Source organism: Rhododendron vialii, chromosome 5a (assembly GCF_030253575.1).
Source record: "Rhododendron vialii isolate Sample 1 chromosome 5a, ASM3025357v1".
Lineage (NCBI taxonomy): Eukaryota > Viridiplantae > Streptophyta > Magnoliopsida > Ericales > Ericaceae > Rhododendron > Rhododendron vialii.
The window spans coordinates 8,069,123-8,094,595 of record NC_080561.1 but is presented as its reverse complement, the minus strand read 5'-3'; the positions used below and the strand labels follow the sequence as shown (position 1 = coordinate 8,094,595).

The 25,473-nt window shown below is 37.3% G+C and overlaps 1 protein-coding gene across 1 annotated transcript; it reads right to left on the bottom strand.

The window, feature by feature from the left end:
• Positions 1–74: 74 nt before the first annotated feature.
• On the bottom strand, positions 75–13,200 carry LOC131325153 (kinesin-like protein KIN-7D, mitochondrial). Its single transcript, XM_058357240.1, has 25 exons — positions 12,546–13,200; positions 12,031–12,128; positions 11,771–11,860; positions 11,421–11,473; positions 10,935–11,000; positions 10,268–10,321; positions 10,130–10,189; positions 9,686–9,764; positions 9,505–9,572; positions 9,127–9,183; positions 8,938–9,042; positions 8,462–8,566; positions 7,642–7,749; positions 7,411–7,542; positions 7,057–7,236; positions 5,890–6,069; positions 5,152–5,292; positions 4,001–4,120; positions 3,826–3,876; positions 3,638–3,685; positions 3,301–3,444; positions 1,798–2,538; positions 1,279–1,408; positions 1,074–1,191; positions 75–438 (listed from the first exon to the last, which is right to left on the bottom strand). Exons 1-24 carry the CDS (start codon positions 12,896–12,898, stop codon positions 1,106–1,108), a joined length of 3,249 nt encoding a protein of 1,082 aa, XP_058213223.1. The 5' UTR covers positions 12,899–13,200; the 3' UTR covers positions 75–438; positions 1,074–1,105.
• Positions 13,201–25,473: the final 12,273 nt, after the last annotated feature.

Below are 25,473 nucleotides of genomic sequence, written 5' to 3'. Positions count from 1 at the left end.
AATGCTTCTACGATTTTTCGCTTTCCATAGCAAGAACATCAATCCAGCACAGAATAAGAATCAACAATTCGGAGTTGCACAAAGAGGGGAAAACCTTTTTTTTCCTTACTTTTTGTCGGACCGTACACTTCTCTATACATTGCAATGAACGTTTGAATGATGAATTATCCACACTGCTGGAAATTTGAGGAATGAAGCAGTAGCACGTCGAATTGGAAGTTCCAGATATGCTTATACAGTTTACATTCTTCGCATTTTCTTTGCTTTTCTTTTTTAGTTTGAGATCTGTCCATTTCCCCCTGTTATTTTTACAACCTCTTGGGAAAGCTACAGAGACAACCACACCTTTTTTCAACAAGTACATACAGGCTAACTAATGAAAGAATGGAACCTGCTATTCCACGGAAAACTTGTAACAGGTTGAATGATGATAAGGCCCTGCAACGAAAAAGACGTAAACATATGAATGTTTGAGATACTCCAGCTCCATAAGATGGAATGAACTACTCCTTGCATACTCGATATTCATGTGGGAATTATTCAAAATTGATTAAAAACTAATTCGAATCATACCACCAATGCAACACCATAATGCCGAAAATGTTAGCGGGAAGAAAACAGCAATCTCCTGTCTATTTTCTTTGATAGGATTCCATAATATCAGACAAGAATGTTGCAGTAAGTTTCTTGAATCATATCGATACTGATACTCACACTGGGGTGGATGCAACTCAATATTAATTGTAGCTTTACAAATACAAACTGAACCAGACACGGGGTACAGTTGTTTGCCCCCCAACACATCTGGACACAGACCTCTAACAGGTGAGTCCCATTGTGGGCTCCAATCATTCCTTGTGAGTTGTGAGTGGTCTGTGTCTAAATTTGTGCATATAGAAGTGCTGTTTCGCACTTGTACACCTGCCAAGCTACAGTTGTACAGATATTTGCCCCCGTCATTGCTTATTGGGAGTGACCAATGAAGTATTGAGCAACTGTTTAACTAATATTACAGGGAAACATGCATGAAGTTTCCATGTTCAGGGTATTGCCACACAAAAGAACTAAATTACCTGACCAGGATTCAGGTAGATAAAACACACGATCAAGAAGTGAAAGCAAAAATCCTGTCCGCTATCTTTGTTCGACAAATAGGACACTCAGAACAAGCAAGTGAACAAGATTGACACACTGCAAGTACGCAAAAGTCAATGCTGTCAAAAATGCCGAAAGCAAGGTTTGGGTGAGTTAGTAACAGAACGGGTTCAAATAACTTACAAGAAAAATGCCGGCAAGGGAGAAGCATTGCGGTAGTTGGCGATTCGAAACATACTTTACATACATGAGAATTCGCATCGCCATTGGCCAAAAGTTTGGCTTCTTTTTCCTTCATCTCTTGCATTCGAGCCTGAAAGCATTTACATATGCTCAAAAAACCTAAGACCACCTGAAAGCAAATAACCTGAACAAGCTATGCAACCATAGATGATTTGCCTAATGCACCAATTTGGAGCCTATGTAAATATTCTGCAGTAGACAAAAGTTAAATGCCTAAGTTTTCAGGAGAAGAGTTGAGGAACCTGTGTCAGGACATTATTGCAGAAGTATACAATCATAATGAGTAATTAAAGGTAATAGCAGAAATATAGCCCAAAGGAGTCTTCACTTCATTTCATTAGGTTTGCTTTCCTAGAAACTACGTAAGAAACTAAAAATGACATAACCAAGGGAATCAACCAGATCAATGGGAACACACACAAATTTCAAAAAATAGTGCAGGAAAGGAGAGAGAGTTACCTTCAAACGAACAACAAGGGATTCTTCCTTGGACGCATCCTGAGCTGGTTTTATAACATCTGAAACTTGTCTTTCTTTGAGGAGTGAATCCTTGCAGTCAACATCTTCAATTTTAGCATCAACCACATGAGTTATTCTATCATTAATATTCCTCTCGTTTAACTCAGCAATAGCTCCCCCCTCATTTTTCAATTGTGCAACGAGCACCCACATGTTAGCCAAATCATTTTCCAAAGCAGCCTCCCTTTTCTTTGCTTCTTCAACCTTTTTCCTGTATTCATCTTCGACATATTCCTTCTCAGCCAAGGCAGCCTCAAGTGCAGCCTCCCTTTGTTTCCTTGCTTGCAACTCCATCCTTAAATCATCTGTGTTAAGATCCCATGAGTCAAAGTCATCATAACCCATTCCCGAAACTTCATTACCTCTGCCAGAAATCCGACCTTTTCTCCCTTGTCTTGAGCTGTCATTATACTTCCGGTTAACACCATTAGCAGTTTGTGAACCAGCCCCTCTAGCAAGCGCCAATTCTCGTGCAGTCAATAGTTCTTTCTCCAGTTTTGCATTCTGTAGTGAAAGTTTAGTGACTTCACCCGCCAAATTCTTCAACTCAACAGCGGCAGCAGAGGCAAGTTCCTTTGCGTAAGAAGCTTCTTCAGACAATTTTTGGTTCTGAACACGCAATCCGCTGTTCTCCTCTACAAACTGTACATGTTCTAACTTCAGTTTCTCATTCTCAATCTCCTGCTCAAAAACCATTAACATAAATGTAAGTTCCATGTGCAATCAGAAGCAGTGAATAAAATCCAAACCCATTCCTGCTGTCAGTAAAGTTTAATTATACATTAAATTTGACCCATCCAAAAAAGAACTAAAGATCCTTCCAGTGGACATGCAAGGGAAAAAAATTGGACCACACAAGCAAGCTCCACAGTGTACTAGTATGAAAGGGAGTAAAAGCACAAAATCGCCCAAGAATGAAGGTGGGAGCGGCATCTGTTGTAGGAGGGTTTCGTAACTATACCACCAATTTGACATAAAGGTGGGAGTGGCATTCGTTGTAGGAGGATTTCATAACTATACCATCAATTTGACACAAAACAAACAAAATACAACTGCAGAAAGCAGTTGAACCCTAAAGGGGTGGCCTGCTAGAGCTTCCCCGTGAATACGAAAGAAAAGCACACAAATCAAACAAAGGACAAGAAAAACAAGCTTAAGTTTTGTTTCTAGAATTCTTACAGCAGGTCAACAGTATTGTTGGCAGGATAAAAGAATATGCTGTTCACCACTTTACTTTTGTAAGATCTCCTTCAGTGATGATTTTTAAAAAACCAGCTGTCGTCAAAGAATGCTTATAGACTAGGAAACTAGCTAATCGGATTCCTACATCTTGAAGTGTAGAAGATATAGAACTTGAAGCGAATATTAATCAAATTGCGGCAAAGAAAAACACCATAACACTACTAAAGCATGCGCATTCAAAATCCATGATCCAGTAATCACCTGAGACTGAATCTTCCTTCTCAACTCCTCGACATATTCTTCGGATGTGTACTGTCCAGAGAGTGACGATTGATCACTGCTGGTTGAAGCCAACTGCTGTTGTAGGATATATATTTTCTCCTGCAATTCCTTATTTTCTGCACACTGATGGCAACAAAGACAGTAACACTGATATAAGCAAAGAGGGCGAAACCAAAGCAAAGGGATAACCCTCTATTTTATGAAAACTGCTAGCTTCAATATTGAACAAAAATATTGCAGTATGAGGAAATTTCAAAGAAATAAGTAGAAGTTTCAGGTATGTGGAAGAAGAATAGTAGGACAATGTTATTTTGACCTTGTTCTGCAGCTGCTCTTGGAGGACACGATTATCTGCAGATTTTATCTGCATTGATAGATATGAAAACATTTTAACAGAAAATATAGGAAATGAATAGATCCTAGTGGGATAAATTGGCGTATAAAGTGAACTGCCCATCAAATTTTGCATAGAAAACAGTACGACACACAAATTGGAGTACTGACCTCTAGCTCAAAACCTTTTTCATTACACTGGGTCATCAGTTTCATCACTGTCTGATACTCGCAAGAAAAGGACAATATTGTTCAGCTATTTCCTCAAAGCCAAGGATGGACTTTGAGGTGCATAATATAAGATAATTGAAAGAGGATAATGCAGTAATGATGAGGTGAGAGATACCTGTTGCATGTCAACCAACGAAGCATTAGCAACTGAAGCCTCGCCACTCTCAATAATACGTTGTTCCAAAACACTCATTTGTCTCCTCTTTTCTTGGATTTCACTTTCTAAGTTCTGAATCTGCAAAGAGGAAGTAGGCACAACCACACAACTAATGAGATTTGAGACCAATACAAAGAAAGTCAAAATACATAAGTATACATATAACAGTAAAACGTGACAATTTCACGGGATCGGTTTCTAAATTTTAAAAGCAACTTGAAACCATTTTGTACAGGGACTTCACGAGAGAAGCGTGCCCAGTTAAGATACCAATATGACTGGTAAGTACTGCTCAAAATACTTGAAATGTAACATCATAAGAGACTCCATTGGATAGCAAACTGCCTAAATTACTGATCAATAGTTCAAGAGACAAAGATCACATTGGTGCATGCACTTCGACTTGAAGAGCAAGGTACATTTTTTTAAACAACCCTTAACATCCTAAACAGAAGCCATATACAAGTGCATACATGCTGTGAAACTCTAAGAAAAATGTAAATTTGATTTCAGTTTGGTTAAAAGACCACTACTGGGACAACCTTGTTGTATGAAGTATTGAATGTCATTTTACTTACAAAACATTTCATACTGTGTTTACAGGTTGGGAGTAGGGCTGGACACTGACCCAGCGGCCCATGAAAAATCCACCCAAGTTCCCACCTTTATATGGCTTGAGATCACTGTAAGCCAGGATGAGGCAGGCTTGAGAAATTTCCAAAACCTACTTCCAACACAAGTTAGTTTTTACACCCCTATGACTCTACCTTGGGTGCATGAATTATCACCACCACACCTTGTGCGCGAAGCTAGGACCACATTCTACATGAACAAGTATGAGATTGGCTCAGCATTCTCTCCAACCAAATGCCGCAGGAATGAAACTGGTTCTCATTACGTGAGGAATCAGACAATCACCAAAATGGGATGACTTAAGGATATAAGATGAAGAAAAATATATCATAAAAAACAGCATTGCTTGCGCAACATTATCAGAGAAAGTTAAAGCCATAGTTTACATCAAAAAGGTTGCTCAGTTGAAGAGATATGCACCACACAACCATTTAAACGAAGTAAAGATCTTGAATGATAGGAAGGGAAAGCTTTACTTGAGTTTTTGAACTACCAGGATCATTGACAGATTGTTCTACCAAACGCTTCAAGTTACTTGTGCTGAATGCAATCTCACCAGCCAGCATCTTCACTTGCTCAACTAAGAGGTCCATTTGATCTGACATTGTCATCCTACCCTGCAGCCACACACAGGTAGTAGGGTTACATGAGTTAAACGTTAATTCAGCACCTCTACAAATATTTTCAAGGATTTTATGAAGGAACAGAGACCCAATGACAACATTGCCCTTATAAAGTAGCAACAATATTGAGTTCACTATTTCAAATGTAGCTTGCTTTGAGTACTGAAACAAACTCAACATATAATTGTGTTACGAAGAGGAGGACAGCCAGGATATTGTTTAGAGATTCCATGAAAAGATGCATCACAGCATCCAACTAAGCATATGATAGATAATGTGATAAGATGTTGTTTAGATGAGTGTTGGCAATTTCCGTGTGGCGAAACTTGGGTTTTGGATTGAGTATAAGTAGAGCAATGTTGTATAGCATGAGTGGTGAGTAGTGTTCAAATGAGATTTCAATCAGTTGCATCTGTGTTTTGCTCCTTTGGGTACTCTTGAATCTCATAAAAAATGAATTTACGACGCCAAATTTTGCCCAAAATACATCATTTCTTAGTCGTGCTTTATTTTAAAGGTAGTGTGTTGCCCTTAGATTTGATTTGAATAAACCAAATGATCAGATGGAACAGCCAAAGCGTGAAATATCACCTGAGTTGATTCAGTAATGGTACTGCCAGCAGGTGACAGCTCATCGTTCCACTTGCTGGAAGATCTTCTGTGTCTAAATTCACTGGAATGATCTGATGGAACTATCAAAGCAGAAGATGGGGAGTCTTTATGATTCTCATCCTCATCGAGCAAAGAACCATCGCGCAGAACATGCAGTTTCTGAATCAGCATGAAAGATCACTCTCAAATGCAGGGTTAGATTGGAACACAAAGAAAAACAGACGACGAGATCTGTCAGAACACACTCATGCGTGCCAGTGTTTGCATGCGAGAGAGAGAGAGAGCTTCCTAAAGGAAACCATTCCAGAATCAACACCACAATGCTAAGATAGCAATTAGGTAAAGTGATGTAAGAGAAAATCAAACCAGACAGACAAATCTAGACATAAATGTCAACAACTCCAACAAAATCAAGCAACACAAAAGTAATCCCCCTGCTACATGAAGCAACATCATTCAACTCTTACACTTCTAGTATTAAACTTTTGTTACCTAAGGAGAAAATAAAATGGTAAGAGGCGGAGAATTACTACAGTAACAGCAACAAGAAACAGTTGACAAGTCGAGTCAAGCAGAAATACTGGTCATCTCACAAGAAATGAAAAAGCTGTGGGAACAGAGTCAACCGACCATATGTGCACTGTGAGAAATCAGCTCAATACGATAAGTGTAGGTGTTTGATCCAATCAGATTGTCCGTGTGGGGGCCCACGTGTGCCGATCAGTACCCCGTCGGTGCACAGATGGTTCCCATAGAAGGGCTCCATAAGGAAATCCAGAAGTCAAGATTGAGAATGTGGAGTTAATTAGAAAAAACAGGGATCACTTGGAAAAATTGTACTTTGAGAATCATAATTAAAATTCAATTCCAGTATCAGGAATTGGTAAGTGAACATAAAATTCATTCATATTTCTCAGAATGTGACCTCTTCTTCACTTGCTTTGTCACAAACAACCCAAGAAAATTTTCTAGAGGCCTACCCAAGCTTTAAAACAAAATTCTAACCATACATAACATTTGGGTCCAACTAAATGATAAAGCTAACTTAAGTGTATAAAAACACACACACCATTGAGAGAGAGATACAGATCACCACAGTCATGTCTTAGTCACGCGACTCACACGTAATTGGAAAAGGGGACTTACATCATCCTCACCGACAGAATCACACTGCTGATGACCAGGAACCTCATTCAAACCAGGAATTGTATTCTTTGTAGAAACAAGTATGAGCTTGGTTAGCCTTTGGATTCTACTCATTAGAGCAGCCTTTGCTTCCTCCTCTTCCTCCAATCTTGACTGCATTTTCACTTGGCCTTCTTCCAACTATTGTTAAGGACAAAAGGAGAACATCACATGAGAATTGGATCTGCAGCACAGGTCCACTGGAAAATCAACAGGTCACAGTCTAGGAACCATCATTAGGTATGCCGTAGCAACAACAGTTTTTGCTTCAGTACAATGCAATAACATTATGAACAATAAGATTTGCAAGAACACCTTTTGTCTTAAAGTCATAAGCTCCTCAGGATTGACAGCAACAAGCATCCCCTTCTTTAGCTGATCAAGTTCTTGTTTGAGGGTTGATATTTCTTTTTGATACTTTTTAATCAAAGATTTTTCATCAATAATCTGGAAAAAGGATTGAATAAATATGTTAGTCACCATAGGAAAACTTTTCAGAAGATATTACAGTATTTCAGCAACATATAATCTACAATCATGACACACCTTATTACGCGAGGCATAGATCTCAACACGCTTCGCCCTGCTAGCAAACTTTAACGTATTATGAGTTTCCTCCATATTACTAGATGCGGGAGTGACTGTGCATATAAGCTGCGTAAAAGAAGAACAAAAGAGAAAGTAAGGGTGCCATAATTCCATTTCCGCAGTGCATTACAGTTCAGAATAAGGTTGAAGAGTAAGAAAATTACATAATGAAGTAGGTCGACAATGAAAAGAAAGTATGAAGATTAGGTACTGAAGTTGTAGTTTCCAGTTGGATAACTACTTACAGGACAGAAACGACAAATCAACAAATAAACAACGTATAGCTGATACCAGCTAATTATTAACTTGTGGACTTAAAGAATATCTCCAATGGCTTGTCATTTCTGTTGCCAAAACCAGCTTTTGGCAAGGGATCCAAAGAAATGCACTTCCATTGCTTCCCAAATCTCCAGCAGTCCAGCCAAACATTGGCTTTGCCATTTCTTGAGAAAAATCAGCATTTCATATGGGAGCTCTTTTGGAGACCTCCAACTTGTTTAGTTCAGATTCCTAGGAGATGGTCCAAGTGATCCAAGGGTTATGAACTTATGATGGTCTAAGCCAAAGAATAGGTTTGGTACCACTGGAGCAACTTCACCAAAATTAGGCAAAGTTGACATGTTATCGAGACAAAATATGGCTTTGGGTTTCAAGAAGTGGTTGCAACCATTGGAGATGCCCGTTTAGTTGTACAAGAAAAATTAACTGAAACATTGGGAGAATGAATATGAATATGTGTACATAGTATAATGCACTTCTTTTGCTACTCAAAACTCACCGAAACATGTCCATGGCCACTGAGCGAAGATTGAAGTAGGCGGGTAAGCTTGGAATCTCGATATGGAACATGAGATGCTTTCCCCTCACTTAGTTTTCCAATTACCTTCACATTCAAAATAAACAAAAATCATCCAAATGATGATTGGAAAATACATAAAAAGTAGTAGAAAACAAATAAAGCCAGAGCAGAACATTCCCCGAGAAAACTGGGATATTGAACTGTTATGGTACCAAACTACCATAATATCAGAACCTAGCAACAAAGTAGCTTATGTGATTTCTTTTCCAGCTAATAAACGTCCAAACCTTATCACATCCAACCCGTTCACATATGAGCAATACACAGCACCCAACATTGCCCATACTGTTCCCAGCCAACACGCTCTCAAATAGAACGATGGCAATAATTCAACAAAGCAAAGAAATACATCAAACCCCTTTTCCTTTTGATCACAGTTAGTATTTGGCACTTACAGTTCCAAGAGTTAGAAGACTTTTGTTTATGTACGCTCCTTCCTTTCTCCTTAATCCAGATGTTTCAGTTTTTGAACTCTCAGATCCAGCTAGATCAATCAGATTCTGTAATGAATAGGGAGAAAAACTGTGATTATGCTCAACGAAGGACAAATATTTCATACTTGGAACAAATTATCCAAAACATACAAGTTGAGAGAAGACCACTCCATCGTATTCATCACCGTGGGCACTACTTTCAATCATCTGTGTGAACATTGATCAGTCAGACAAACCAAGCAACAATGGAATATACGCATGATACAACAAAAATGGTTGGAGAGAACTGAGGTGCAACTTTTGGGTAGCTGAAACGAAGTCCATGTCTATTTACTATGAAAGAGAAGCTCATGCACCCACTAAAATTTCCATAACACAATAAGCAAATAATAGCATACAAGGATTTAAAAAACTTAAAACCGAACAAGCCTATGTACACAGACACTTGTAAAAAAAAACCCTATGAACACAGAGCCAAAAACAGAATAGTCAACAAATTAACTGAAGTTACAAACATAAGAACCATACCAGTGTGAATATAGTATGACTGCGGCTACTGAATAAATTATAGTTATTCGAACCAACATGCCGATGTTCTGCATACAGACAAAAAAAATGTAAAATAAACCACTGGCAGAAAGTTAACCAATCAATTGAACATACACAAAGACAGGTAGGAAAGATGCATACAACAGGCTACAGCTAATACCTTCCCCAGCAGCAATGAAAGAAAGTGCATGCCCAGGTGACAAAACAACTTCTTCCTTTATTCCCTCGACATAAGTACCCTACAAATGGTCACCAGTACAGATAAGACCACAAACAGTTTCAAAACGTCCACAAAAATAAAACAAAAAAGCTTCACAAGCCAACTGCTCCAAACAATAAATAGAAACTGTTTTAGAAATATAATCAATTACAACCAACAAGTGAGCGGCACGGCAGCATAATCCAGTACCAAAAGGAAAACAATTTATGGGCGAATTGAGAAGCTTTTCCATTTCAGTAAAATCCCAGTTTTGAGTTAACTAGGCCTTGCGCCAAAAAAATTGAACAAAAACAAGAAAAACATGAGCAGATGGCCTCAAAACTAAAAAATTGGAGAGATATCGAAGTTCAAAACTTCAAAACCACATTATGTTGAGCAAGAAACCTGAGCATCTTCTCTGACACGCAAATTTTGACCAGTTGGATCAAGCAAGTCATTTATCACCTGTGCGACAATCAAAATGGCATTACAGAAATGATCAATCATCAATCAATAGAATAATGTTATCGTGGTATTGCAAACCTCATTGTAGATTTCAAGATATGACACTCGAAGTAAGAACTCTCTTCCTGGAGTCTGAATTAAGAACACAGTTAGTCATCCATAGTTCAATAACAGACAAGCTACATGGGATGAATTAAGTAAAAAACAAGAAAGCCAATGAAAATGTCATACATGTAAGAAAATGTCAGTGCATTACACCATTATCAATATTTGAATGCCAAAATGTCAGATACTGACATGGTAACATGATCAATATTGGCACCACCCAGAGAAAAAGAAAAGAATTCTCCATGATCACTCAAGGGCAAAGCCATTAATTATAAAGAATAAAGGAGAAAACAAAGTATATGTAATGTTCCATAGACACTTCGGTGCAGCAAATTTTAGGGAAAGTAAAACCTACAGTAGCACTATCAGTTTCCCACATACGGAGTGAATGATGCAATACTGAAACAAACAAACACCAAAAAACTTGAAAAAAAAACTTGTGACCAGCAGTATCTACACTAACAGCTCACCACACAAAACCAGCAGTCTTTCATAGAAGTTGATACGACACAAACATATAGGAACGAAATAGGAAAAAAGCAGCAAAGCAACAAGGTGAAAACCAAAACGAAGCTTTGCAGTTGACGCAACTTGCAAGTATATTCAAAAGCCTGATAAATTTACGCAGCACACTTACATCTTGAATAATGCTGAATACATCCTTTATGGCCAATGGTATAATACCCGGAGCATTTTGATCTCCCTGTCATGATTAATACATCAAATATGTCAAGTATACTTAATAAAATATGCATGGCAAATTAAGGGTGCTTATCATATTGAGAAAGAATTTTAACGCCTTCATTCACCAAAAATATTTAACACCTCAAACGACAAATGCCCAATTTTCTTCCAGTAAAACAATATTTTATATTCTAGAGCCTAGAAAGAAAACATATGAGATTTAACATATGAGAGCTGCTCAGTGCTCAATACATATGAGATTTAAACTATAATATTAACAGTAAGGATTTATTCAGTAACTTCCACCTAACATATTGGAAAGGGAACTGATTTTGTCCATCTTGCCTGCCAGATGCACTTAGGTCAACCATAGTTTTCGAGTTTGTATGCTATTTGTCAAATCATCCAGAGAAATACTATCTCAACGAATCAGACTTACATGCATCGTGTGCGTCTTGCCACTACTTGTAACGCCATAGGCAAAGACAGTCCCTGCATTATCAGTACAGAAACCTTCACTTAGTCATACAATCTTCATCAGTACCAAAAATATAAAAGTATCCACATTCCAGTTGAATTTTGATTTCGGCTGTGAATTTACAAGTTAGATAGCTAGATAAGACTCATCTCACTTATACTGCTTCATTACTTAATCAGACTCACAGTATTAGGCAAAACACAGTATCAAATGTTCCGTACAACATGTTGATCAATTTACCCCGTAACAAAAAACCACATTGATCAGATGAAAATGAACTTATAAAAGGAGTTCATGAGAAAGCACCATACCATTTACACCTTCCATTGCTGCCTTAACTACTGGTCGAGCAGCTACGTCATATACTTCATGGGACATCGTAGACTGTCCAAAAACTTTATCTGTCCATAATGAAAACAGTTACAAACAAACAAATTAGGCATTCCTGGTGTAAATGAATCAATTCAGAGTTAAACAGTCAATTGAGTTGCAAATAAATACTACCCTAAGTTAATGCACAATATTTTTGACTTCTAAATAAATAGCAAAATTAGAAGGCACAGTAATTTACCAAATGCATAAGCTGTAGCCAGATTGAACTCATTGCGAACAATTTTATCTCCGTCCGCGTACCACGCAATCTCGTCCCCCCTCTGATATTCCCGTTCACTACACCAATTATTCAAATCCAAAAACTCCATTATCAAAACACATTGCCTCGTAACAAAACCTAACTACATTAGCCCTCTGATACTCACTTTCACTACACAAATTATTTAATTCAATAACTCCATTATCAAAACACATTGCCTCGTAACAAAAACTAATTACAGTTGCTCAAATCCTCTGGTATTCCCGTTCACTACACCAATTATTCAATTCAATAACTCCATGATGAAGACACATTGCCTCGTAATAAAACCTCACAGCATTAGCTCAAATCCTCTGGTATCCCCGTTCAACCCACCAATTATTCAATTCAATTACTCCATTATCAAAACACATTGCCTCATTACAAAACCTACCCAAATTCCCCCAAACAGTTAGCACAGATCTAACCCAGTACGCTCAGATCTAACCATTTACCTCAACGGCCGAAACCGAATCGTGACCGAAATGCTATCCCCACCGGCCGATCTCGGCGCATCGAGCGGCTCTCCGAGAAGTAGCTCGTCCGCCGAGGCGAACCCGACCGGCGAGCAGCGCCCGCCGCACCCCTTCGTCGAGTCGCTCCGGTTCCGGCTCGGGGTCATGGATCTGGACCCGTACCCGTTGCTCCCGGAGCCGTAAAACGAGGCCGCGGAAGAGGAGCACGACTTCGGCATGAGCCTCCCGTTCATGAACGAGGACGAGGAGGAAGAGGAGGAGAAAGGACTCGAGGGCTTGCGGTAGCTGTTGAACGGCGAGCTGCTCCGCGCACGTGACGAGGACGACGCCATTGGTCGAGAGAGAGACTAAGTAGAAGAAGGGGTTAGAGAGAGAAGGGGGGGGAGGGAGAGAGAGAGAGAGAATGTGTCAGAGGTCACATGGTGGGGAGGACGAAAGGGGGAGAAGGTTGTTGGATTGGAGTATTTAAAATTCCGTTTAACGCTTTGAAGGGGGGATGACTAGTGAGAGAGAAGCTGCTTTCAGAGAGAGAGAGAGAGAGAGAGAGAGAGAATGCAAGGGAAAGGGAGAAAGAGACTTGTCTACGTTCCTTGTTGTTTAAGAGAGAGAAGATAGTTTCAGGGAGGAGAGAGAGGGGGGGACTGGTGTGGTGAGTTGGAGAGAGGGGGGGGGGGGGAGTTGTAGTGAGAACGAAGGGGGGGATTTTTTTAATGTTTTCGGGGGTTGAGTTTTTTAATACGGTGGGAGTCGTATTTTTTTGAACAATAGTAGGAAAATACTCTCTACTGCTCCATTCGAAGCGGAGTGGTAACACTGTAGGAGAAATTTCAAATTTGCTGGTGACGTGGGGAGCGTGGTGACGGGGTGCGGGAAGGTGTGGGAGTTTAAAATCTAGTGATCATTCAATGTTGCTAGAGTACGTCGAGTGCTGCTCCAAGACCTTCCCTATCGTATATTGGGTGGGTGTGTTTTCACCGAGGAAAAAGGGCAAAAAACTTAGGCATAATCAATAAGTTTCAACATTTTATCATTTCGTTCACACTAACAAATAAAATTGTTAGCAACTTCTTTTTTCATAACTTTTTCACTCGTATATTCATTAAAAACTTATTCATTAGTGAAAATAACTTGAGATTTATTACCAATTTATTCACTACCAAAAAAAAATGCTTTAACAACGAAAAAAATTTCTCAAAATTTTTTCTTGGTGAAAACACCCCCTTGGCCCTTAGTGATGGAGCCGATACAAATATGTAATGAAAAATGCCCTTAAAGCACCGCATTATGGTGCTCCAAGATCAATGAATAACTTTTCAAACGAAAACACTTCCCTCGCAGATTATTTGTACAAAAATTTTGCACAATTTTTTGTGGTACCCACTTATGATTATACACAAATGATCTAATTTGTTCATTAATTTTTTTTTTAAAAATGAGAGACATTAATAAAAACCAAGTCAATAGAATAAATACAAGTGTTGATTAACACAACTTTTCATTCAATTATGTGGAATCCACGAGTAGACCCATAAAAAGTCTATGCACAAATAATCTATGCGGATAGCTAAACTGCTTTCCAAATCCTAGTGTAGCTGTGGGGAAATTTTTCAATGTCGGGTGGGTACTACGTGGTGTCCGCTCAGCACATTCGAGCCGTCCGATGCAATTTTGGACGGCTTGAATTTGGAGAGAAAAAAAAAAAGGAGGGACGAGAGGAGAGAAAATGTTTCAATCTAAGACATCCAAAAGTGTATCGAACAGCTCGGGAGTGCTGAACAAACATCGCATGAAATATACCCACTCGACACTAATAAAAAATTATCGTAGCTGTGCGGTTAGCAGCGGAGTATTGTTTTGAAAAGTTAATGGGAGCGCGAATAACAGTGGCCGCCGCCTCTCAGTAAAATTGAAAATTCAACTGCCGCGTCAAAAAAGAAAGGGTAAATTTCACTTAACACCCTCGAGATTTGCTTTATGTACAAATTTTCCTCCACCTTGGAGAAATGACTGCGCCCTCCCTGAGACAGTGAGACGTATATATGTACCTTACAATAAGGGCCGTGGTTTGGTCCGATTTAGGCATTTTTCCAAATCAAATAAGATATTTTTGGTTTGGACATTTCCAGACCAAACAAAATCAAATATTCATGGCTTGTTTTGACGAATTTGTTTTGATTTCTAATTTGTTACTTATGTATTTTATTACAAAAAAAATATGTAATATATTAAAATCAAAGGATCATCACAGAGTAGATTTAGCCACCCCATGGGAAGCCCTTACAAGTTACAATTCCTTTAAACACCTTGCACACTATTACATCACTAAAACACTTACTTAGGAAAAGAAAAAAAACTAAAACACTTACAAAAATAAAAGAATTCAAACAACACATCAGAATCATCTGATAATAACATCTCAGCTTCTTGTGGCAAACTTAACACTACAGTATTGGATAACGTTTTTATTGCAGCAAGACATAGACTTGTTCTGGTGCAATGACAAAAGGTTTCACACATTGCTAGTTTCAAGAAAAAAAATTCAGCAAAAGCCAATTTTTTCTAGGCCCTCCCAAGTAGAGATATAGGGTGTGTTTAATTGCAGATTTCGTTTTGGGGAGATTCGTAATGAGGTGGGATTGGGATTAGGATTGAGATTGAGAATGAGGTGGGATTATTAATGAGGGGATGAATCATTTATTTATGTTTGTTTTGCACAGGATTAGGATTGAGATTGGGATTGAGAATGAGGTAAGATTGTAAATAACATGTTTGTTTTGGCTAAGATTAGGATTGAGATTGGTATTGAGCTGGGTTTTTAAACTAATCTTGCTCAATCCCATAGGGATGGGATTCATAGTAACAACCCAACCCCCCACCCCCATGGTATTGCTAATACCTCCATTTTGGGGGATAAGTAATCCCCCTCCACAAATGCCAACCAACACAAAGGATTATCAGTCCTATCACCTTCTTAATCCCAATCCCTCCCTCCAAGAGGGTTATCAAACACGCCCATAGGCTCCGCCACTATTAGTTTCAACATATATGGCTTATTAACTCTATCCGCCAACAAAATTTTGATAGGGGGTGCAACGTCAATTTTTTAAAAGGTGGAGGAGGCGTCTGTCTAAAGATCAAACCACATGAGGTGTTGGCAATATATCAGTAGGGCTGCAAACGAGCCGAGCCGAGCCGAGTTTTAGAGTGTTCGAGCTCGGCTCGGCAAAAATTTAGTTGGCTTGAGCTCGTGACGAGCTGCAGGACTCGAGCTCGAGCTCGGCTCGATATATATTTACGGAGCTCGAGCCCGGCTCGTTCGGCTCGTTTATGAAACAAATATATATAAAAATATATATAAGTAAATATAAATATGTAAAAATATATATATAAATATATATAATATAATCAAGCTCGCGAGCCAATTCGAGCCGAGTTTCGACTAGCTCGAGCTCGGCTCGTTTATGAAACGAGCCCAGGACTCGAGCTCGAGCTCGTTCGTTTTTGTCTTGAACCGAGCCGAGCCGAGCCGTTATCGAGCCGAGCTCCGAGCCGCTCGCGAGCGGCTCGGATCGTTTGCAGCCCTATATATCAGGATATAATGTGCTCTGGTTCTGGTTCATGGGTTAGCTTCATTTCGGTTGTCCTTTAAACATCACATACGTATGCAGATACGGTCCCATTTCCACTAACAAAAAATGCTAAAAATTTAACGCATTTTACCATTTCATTTTTATTAACAAAAAAAATTCAACATTTATCATCTCGTTTCCACTAACAAAAAAATTGTCAACAAAAACTGTTTTTGCTACAGTAACGTTATTCACAAACATATCAACAACTTATTTACTACATGAAACAACTTAACATTTCTCACAACTTATTCACTGTCGAAAACACTTAATAACTTCTCAACCACAAATAAAAATTTACAAATTTTTCACTACTACATGATTGTGTGGTAATTGATGTATTGGAGGCGTTTTTAACCATGTCTCATGAGCACCTAATTATAATTGTTTTCTTTTCACAACTCAACCTAGCTAGATTGCAGTAGATAATGCAAATTTATGTTTGAAGAAAGTAATATTCACAATTGTTTTCCAAAAAAGATAAACATGTTTTTTGACATTTGATTACGCGTGCATGCAGGAGACAAGATGGTAAGTTGGTTGTTAAACCACTTAATAAATTAAATTAAATACTTTTTTTAAAATAACCCAAAAATACTTTTTGTGGACAAGAAAACGATTTGCGTATCCTCTGTGTCACGTTGCCCCAGTGTGTTGGATGTTTTTAAAATACAGGAAAATGGAAGAGTTCTTTGTTTTTACCAGTAACTTTTTCTTTGGCAAAAAGTAATCGAAGCCGTTTAATTTATTTAAAACGGGTATAAGTGTATTCAAAGTGTTTGTTAGGCCATCCACAGTGGCATAATAAAAAATGAATAATTAAAAGTTGACACATCAGCTTTTGATTATTCATTTAAGATATTGCTAAGCTTACAAATGTTGAAATTCACAATGGTTGCTTCTAGGCCATAACTAAAATAAAGAGGACCACAACAATTTCACTTTTTCTCTCCCCCTCTGTTTTCCGCCATTCACTTCTCTTCATTTATGTTTTTTTGGGCAAAAATATATCGATTCCCTCCCTTAATTTTGGAAAAAAATCGGTGACTTTCTTCCTTTCTATTATGAATTTTTTTTGGAGGGAAAAAAATAAAACAGAAAAGAAGAGTGAAATACTTTAATCCGGCGACAATGGGTGGAATGGTAGATGATTGAAAGATATGAACTTCACTTTTGGAAGAAAAGAAAGAGAAATAGTTTGTAAATAAAGTGGAGAAAATATAGAGTTGGCGAAGAAGAGAATAAGAAAATACCAATTGAAACATGCGTGTATATAAATTTTGGATCTAGTTAACTTATGTGATATGGGGTTGAAAAATTTTGATTATTGAAAAATGTTGCTAGTTTTGGTTATCCAAAGCCTAAAATTTGATTATTTCTAAGGATATTGCTAAGTTTGATTATACCATTGTGAGCCATCTTTTGCATAAACATTGTTAACTTTAGAAACAATTGGCTTTTGATTATACCACTGTGGATGGCCTTACAAATCAGTTCGGATATTAATAAGAGTTTGATTGATTTTCGTCACTGAATTCGCAAAGACAAAAATTTAATGAATTAATTCGACATATGTGAACTTGCAAATCAGCTATTTATTGCGAGAAATATTAAAAATAAATTTAAACAAATTAAACGGTTCCAGTTTTTAGTATAGGATCCAAAATAAGTCTCACATAATGTGATGTACATGGTGTACCTTTTAGGAATGTGCCTTGAAATTTTTTATTTTTTTGGATGTTTCCATGCAAGGTTTAGACTTCTAAGGCAATGCTATGACTGTTTTATTTTTTGGACAATTTCTATTGTGCTTAGACTTCTATTGCAAGGATTTGATTGCATTTACCTTGGGGGATTCTATAGGCAAGTTTTTTTGGAAATTTTACGCAAGAGTGTTAGGGCTTTTAGTCACCGGTGAGTTGTGAGTACTCAATTGTTGTTGGTATTCCTTTGTTTCGGGATTGAAGGGTGCTTCAATTTGTGGAATGATCAGTATAGCCGGCTCCGTTGTAATCTTGCTCCTTGGTTATAGTGAATCATCTCTCGCTATTCGCCCGTGGAATACAGGACGGACAACCAGCTAAGGCTCACTTTCACCTTAAAGATTAAGGTCTGTGAATGAAATGTCCTCTACTCGATAGTAGTAGGAACAAGATGTAACCGATTCATCCGTGCCAACGAGGCGAGAAGGGGGACTTCGCCTTATCACTTTGAATCCGCTGATCAGGAAGAGAGAAAGGAGTAGGTTTCCTCTTTAGATAAAGCGAAAGCTCATTCCTGGCCCTGCTTCGTGGAACCACTTATATTAGGACCTTGTTCGTTTGGGGTCTCAAAATCTCTGGACCCGACCTCCAATAAATTTTCTATTTCTATTTCTCCATTCATTACTCTCAAAATCCAAAACGAAGAGGGCCGGTATTCTTGTACTTTTGTGGAGTATTTTGTTTGCCTATTTTATTTGGCTTTCACATTAAAAGGGTGGTCGTGTTAAATCCCAACACTACACATGGCAAAGGCTATGATGCTCCCAAGTGGTATGGGAGCATCATACTCCCAATGAATTACAGACAACACTTACCATTCACTAAGGCAACACTTACCATTCACTAAGGCAGAACTTACCACACAAGTGTGGTAAGTTCTGCCTTAGTGAATGGTAAGTGTTGCCTTAGTGAATGGTAAGTGTTGTCTGTTCTGTGGTAAGTAATCCTCCGTTTTTTAGATCAAAACAACCTCATTTTTAACAAAACCACCCCATTTTTAGTTTTTGATTTTGATCTAAGGGCTGTGATTTATCTATTTTCAATCCAAAGACTGTAATTCATTGGGAGTATGATGCTCCCATACCACTTGGGAGCATCACAGAAGTTTTGCACATGCTGGGGCACTTTTTGTGGGAATGGAGTCCTGAAAAACGGAAAGAATAACGTAGTGGCAGAAAAGTAGATTTGTCTGCACTAAACGTGGTGGTGACACGTAGATAATAACAGTCCGTTTTGTACTTCGTCCAGACCCACGCGGCCGTAGTTAACTACGTACATTGCACGCGCGCAAATTTTTAAATAATTAAGTACCCTTTTAAAACTCAAATAATTATGGTGAGTGATTTTCATACTTTCATTTTATCCAAATGAGATACTATATTTTTTTTAACTGTGCTAAACACACAGCAATTTGTGTACAGATTGTGCAAAGATTTTATTGTGGGGCTCAGCACGGGTCTCACACAAATCATCCGAGCCGTTTATTAAATGTAAAATATTTTTTCAAGGGTCCTCTGTAAAAAATAAACTCAATTCAATACCTATAGATGTTTCATCCAACCATCTAACTTTTCATTCATATTTCTGGATAATGAAAAGTTATATGATTGGATCGAGCACCTATAGATATTGGATTGAGATTATTTTTTACGGCGACCCTTGAAAAAATGTTTTACATTTAATGAACGGATCGGATAATTTATGTGGGACCCGTGGTGGGCCCCACAATAAAATCTGTGCACGGATTGTAAGTGTGTAGACTTTCTGTTTTTTTTTTGGTTGTATTCATGTAAAACTATAATTACCCTTTTTCATGCGTGAATAAAATAATTTAAAAAGGATCGTTTTATAATTTTGCATGAATAAAGACAAAAAAAAAATGCAATTGGATAAATGACGAGTATGGGAATCAATTCCCATAATAATCCATGTCAGGTTCACAATCAACAGCGGGTCTATAACTACACTATATTAAACACACATTAACACATGTATTGCATTATGCGTCTGTGTGAGGGCCCCACAAAAATGCAAGACGTACAAGTGTATGTATTTGTAGCATCTTTGCACAATTTAATTTACAATTGTTGAACTATGGAGTAAATAAAATTTTTTTTTGCATTTAACTGAACGTACGTTGTTAATCCCATTTGAAAATTGTTGGTGTTGTACTTTACTTTCTTCGTGATAGGTTTGAACTTTTACGGTAATTTCACCAAAAAAGAAAAAAAAAAAAACTTTAAACGGAAAAGTGGGTGGCACTAATACGGCAGAGTCAGAATTTTGGGTTAGTGTGGTAAAAAATAAAATATATATGCAAGTTATTTTTTATTTTGTTGATCCAAAGAGAGAATAAAAAACATGATAATTATAAGATAGCTAGATATACAGTGCTAAATGCAATTTTTCTTTACAATTGGTACCAAAGATTTGGTATTATATTTTAGAAATGATATATTATAATTGCATTCGTAATACTACTAACTCTTATAAAGAAGAGAACGCTCGAGATTTTTCTACATTCGATACAAATTGGGGCAATTTAGGATTTTCTTGTTGGGTCAAAATAATAAAAGTTGGTTGCAAACTAACAAATATCCTTGTGAGAAATCAAAGCGAGTGGGGTCATCGCCAGTGGCACTAAGAGCATCGCCAACCACAGAGCACAAAAATGGAGATGTCAAATTATATTGAAGGCTTATGTGGCAATTTGACATCTTTAATTTGACATCAAGTTCCCTCTCTCCAACCCTTATGTCAAATTACTTTGAAGGCTTATGGTCAATTTTTGAAAATTGGCAATTTAGAAGGTTGATGTCAAAGTTGACAACTTGGGATTTCCCTTCAAAGCCACGTCACCTCCCTTCAAAGCCATGTCACTTTTGGCATGATAGAAGGCATCATGATTGGATGGTGACTTAATGCCAAAACTAGCCGTTTGATTGTCCACCTCAGCTTTGACATCTCCCATTGGAGATGCTCTAAGGTTTCATGGTCAGAGTCTTATGGAGTATAAATTATTCTGACATATGATAAAAAAGAATAAAATATTGAAATAGTACGGTACAAACTATTTGTTTTTAGACATTTTTAATGAAATATAAGTATAATCAATAAATTGAAGTGATAAATCTAATCTTGTAAGATAAATGGGTTGCATCAAGGCTTCATGTAGGATGGAGTCTTAAGACAATTTTTTGTGATAAATTATTTAAGCAATAATTTAAACTTTTAAGGCAAAAGACAAAAGTAGGTGCCACTATGCCTTCATTTGAGGTTGGGCTGTTGTGGTGTAAATGATTCTATCATATGATGATCAAAGCAACAAAATAAAAGAATAGGAAGTAAAGGCTTTGTTTTGGCATATTTCTAAACAATTGTTAAGAATGATTTATTTCAGTGAGAAGGCACTCGTTGATTAAGAGAAGGCAAAGATACTTGAAAATAAATTAATCCCACAATGATTCTTCAATGGGTGGTAAGAGAAAGAATGTTTTCCATCCCAAGAATGAGAAGTTAAAAATCTTTTACTTTCCGTAAGGTGGTTCTGTAACGCCCCGATTTCTCAAGAAATTTCGAAAGCATTAATCCAAAAATACACTGAATTTTACAAACTATTAGGCCCCTGTTTATCCTTATACAAAAATTACAATTTCAAAATAATACAAAAATCTATGTACATTTGTTTAATAAAAGCAACTCCAGAGCGACTCTAGTTTTGACACGAATTCCAAGCAACGTTGGCCCAGACTCCGTTCCAGGGAGTCCCACCTGTATCAACTGCTCCACTGTGAAATCCTGCACACTCTGGCAAATTAAACGCCGAAGCAAACAATTTGCCAGGATACAAACGTATCCTGAGTGATAATTCACTAAGTAGAAATCCTAAAACCCAATACCACAATATGCAGATCAACAATATAATAATTCATAATACACCGAAGGTACAAAATAATAAAATATCGTCTTTTTCTTTACTATCCATCATCTTACATGTAATCTAAGGATTCTCTCCGCGAGATCCTTTCCTCCCACATCCACTAACTTCAATCGTCTCATGGGTCCACCATTCCTCTTGCTTATCCTGCACCAGGGTCCTAGGTGAGCGTATCTAAGTTATGTACCGAATATGTTCTCACTTAAGACCATAACAGGAGGATCGAGTCATCCCATGACGTATCGTACATTAGAGTCGGACATCCACTACCCCACGCTAACTATAACCGTCTCATGGAACCCATTCTCTTCCTCAAAGAGAAACTTTCCATGACGTATCATACATTAACGTCTCACTAACTATAATCGTCTCATGGGACCCATTCTCTTCCTCAAAGAGAAACTTTCCATGACGTATCATACGTTAGCGTCACAACACCGGGCCCCTCAGGTAACCCATTTCAACACAGGGCCCCATAAGTTACCCTTGCCATCGCCATGGCTCAATTCACAATCCACACAGTACTCACACTTTCAACACTTTACCATTTTCCATTTACTTATCATCGTCTACATGATTCACTACTCGTAACCACCCCCGGAACCTATTTGTCCAATCTACAGCCACAACAAAATATCACACGGTTCAACATTTCAACTAAAAGTACTAACAACACATAACCATGCGATAAAATTAACCATGTCATAGAATTAATCATGCGAGTAACAAAATAATATTCAGTCAAACAATTAATTACTACACTTAAAATTAAGTCTATTTCTCTCATTTAGAAATTTTATAAAACATTTATACTATTTAAACATTTTCTTTAACTCTCATACTATTTATAGATTTTACAAACTAATTTTTTTATTGAAAAATACTTATTGCTAAATTTAGTATTTACTAACTATATTAAATATTAATATGAGATTTTTATAACAACAAAATTATGAAAGGCTATTCTAGTTAATATTTATTAGAGTTAAAGATTAACTAATATATAATCTAAAATATTTATTGTTTACAATCTAAATAAATTTTTACTAGTAAAATATTATTGTGAATATTTCATAAACATTTATCTACCCCAATAATTTATTAAACACATAAACGTCCACTCAAATACAAATTAACAATGCATCATCAATAATAATTTCACAATCAAACACTTGTTAAACGATCATAAATTTTCACAGGGTATAACAGTAATCATTCCAGCACAACCGGACTAAATTTAATATAAACAGGACTAAAAATAAATTAATAATTTAACAGCAGGTTATCATCTTCAATAAATTTTAAATCTAAGTCCTAACTCCATTAAAATGTAGATTAAGGTTTCGGATTTTCGGAAAACTATCTCAAACGCGATTCTAAGTCCGGATAAGTGTTGTACGATGTTTGTAGATCGCCATGGTGGTTCTGAAATCTCGAGGCAGCATCCGGCGGCACTCTGATAGGGTTCGCAGCGACGGTGTACTCACGAAACTCACGGTGTGCACACACCTACGGCCACAACTCTCTCTCTCTCTCTATTCTAGACTCAACAATAGAATTGGGAATAAAATAATATACTGGTGCTTAATTTTTGAATTTATGTGAGTATGTATAATGAGAGAGAATAAGGTAATAAGAATGTGAGAGGATAAGTATAGAATCGGTGGAATGAGAAAGGAAAGTAATACTGATAATGATAAAAAGATAGAGGACAAGTGCCAATAATGATAAAAAGATAGAGGACAAGTGCCATATTTGGGGGGTTTTAAATTCTAATGTATGTGGACGCATGTATGTACATTGTGAGAATGTATCTGGACGCTTTTATGTATAGGATGAGAGATAGAGAAGTGGAGAGTTAGTTTGAATAGAGTTCTACTTAGGGTTTAGATAGAAAAGATAAGAGATGAATATGAATCACTGATTCCCTGTATATCTAAAGTTTAAATACATATCTTATACAATAGTGCAAATAATATCCATTATACACATAATAATATATTTTAATTATTCAATCTAATTAATTTTTGAATTAGAAATTTAACAATATAAATTTGTATTAAAAAAATTTGGGTCGGAAATCCGGGTCGTTACAGGTTCAGACAATTATCTAGTAATTTTTATGAGGTGTTAAAGTTAATTTTACAATTTTGATGGGTCTAAACTTATAAAATTAAGTTACCTTTACAGTAATGATGAAGATTTTAGAAAGTTGAATGGGGTAAGTTAATTCGCTTGTCCTCACTTTGCTCCGATCTAAAAGGTCAAATTTCTAATTACATGGCAATCATACTCCAATATGCAATACATAAAATCAAGGGAAGACAAAGGCGAGAACGTGGGCCGATGCCCTGTTTCGAGAAATTACAAAATACCTTATACAATTTCTCATGTATATTTGAAAAAATAGCAATTTGACTCCCACGAGTTCTTAAAAACGTTACTCACTCTGTCGCACAAAGAATGTCTATTTTCACTATACATCATTCATAAAATTATACTAGATATATTTTCTAGTTTTTAGCATTTTTTATATGCAATAAAGATATTTTTGATAGATCTCACTTAATTTTATTTTTAACAAAATTTTTATAATCATAGAAAACAGAATATAAATAATATCTTGAAAATTGTGGATAGTAAAAACAGATTATTTTTTTGGGGTGGAAGGAGTACTAAAGTTTATTAACACATTGAATATATTACTTTTAGTTATCCAAAAATTTTGGTGTAACTTATTTATAAAACCCGTTCATGAAGATTTTATGCCACCACAAATGGATAAGGTAATCAAGGCGGCGCGTGTTACACGTCCGGGGGTGTGAGACCCAAATTGGATGAGCAGCCGGGGACCATGAGGACGAAGATACCCTCCCATGTGATTGTGGTATTTCTACTTACACATCGAAGATACCCTCCCACTGCCTACATACTTGTAATCCAATGACGCTTCTTCGTTTCTTCCGCATAGAAAGTGAGGGTTTGAGTCTCGACAAATGCGCGGATGCTTGGTGTGGTGGTTGTCTAATTGATGCCCTTTGGACTTGCCCCATCCGTATGCCATTTAGTTATATCATTTTTTCATCTCATTAGGAGTAGGCTAGACATCTATCAAATGTGATTAAAAAAAACAAAGCTTCCTTCGTAGCATTGATTTTGGGAAGTGGGGGTGCTGTCCCCAGCAGCCTCAAGGGGGCAGCAGTGTGCTGTTGTGCTCAATTTCTGAACCCACTTTGGTCTCGTTCCGATGATCGGAATAGTTCATTTTGTAGAGTTCGTCGAGTAGAACAATTATGTTAAAAATTAGCTTAATTTGATATCATTAAGTGTCTGATCGGAACCTTTTTATCTTGAAAGGAATGGATTCGAAACACTGGATCAAATCCACTGTAACCCATGGACCGAGAGTTATATGGGCTCTGATCAGGCACTTAATGATATCCAATTAAGCTGATTTTTCGCGTAGCTGTTTTATTCGACGAGCTCTGCAAAGTGAATAATTCCGATCATCGGAGCGAGACTGGAATGAGCCCAAAAATAAGACACAGCAGCATGCTGCTGTCCCCTGCGGACAGGCC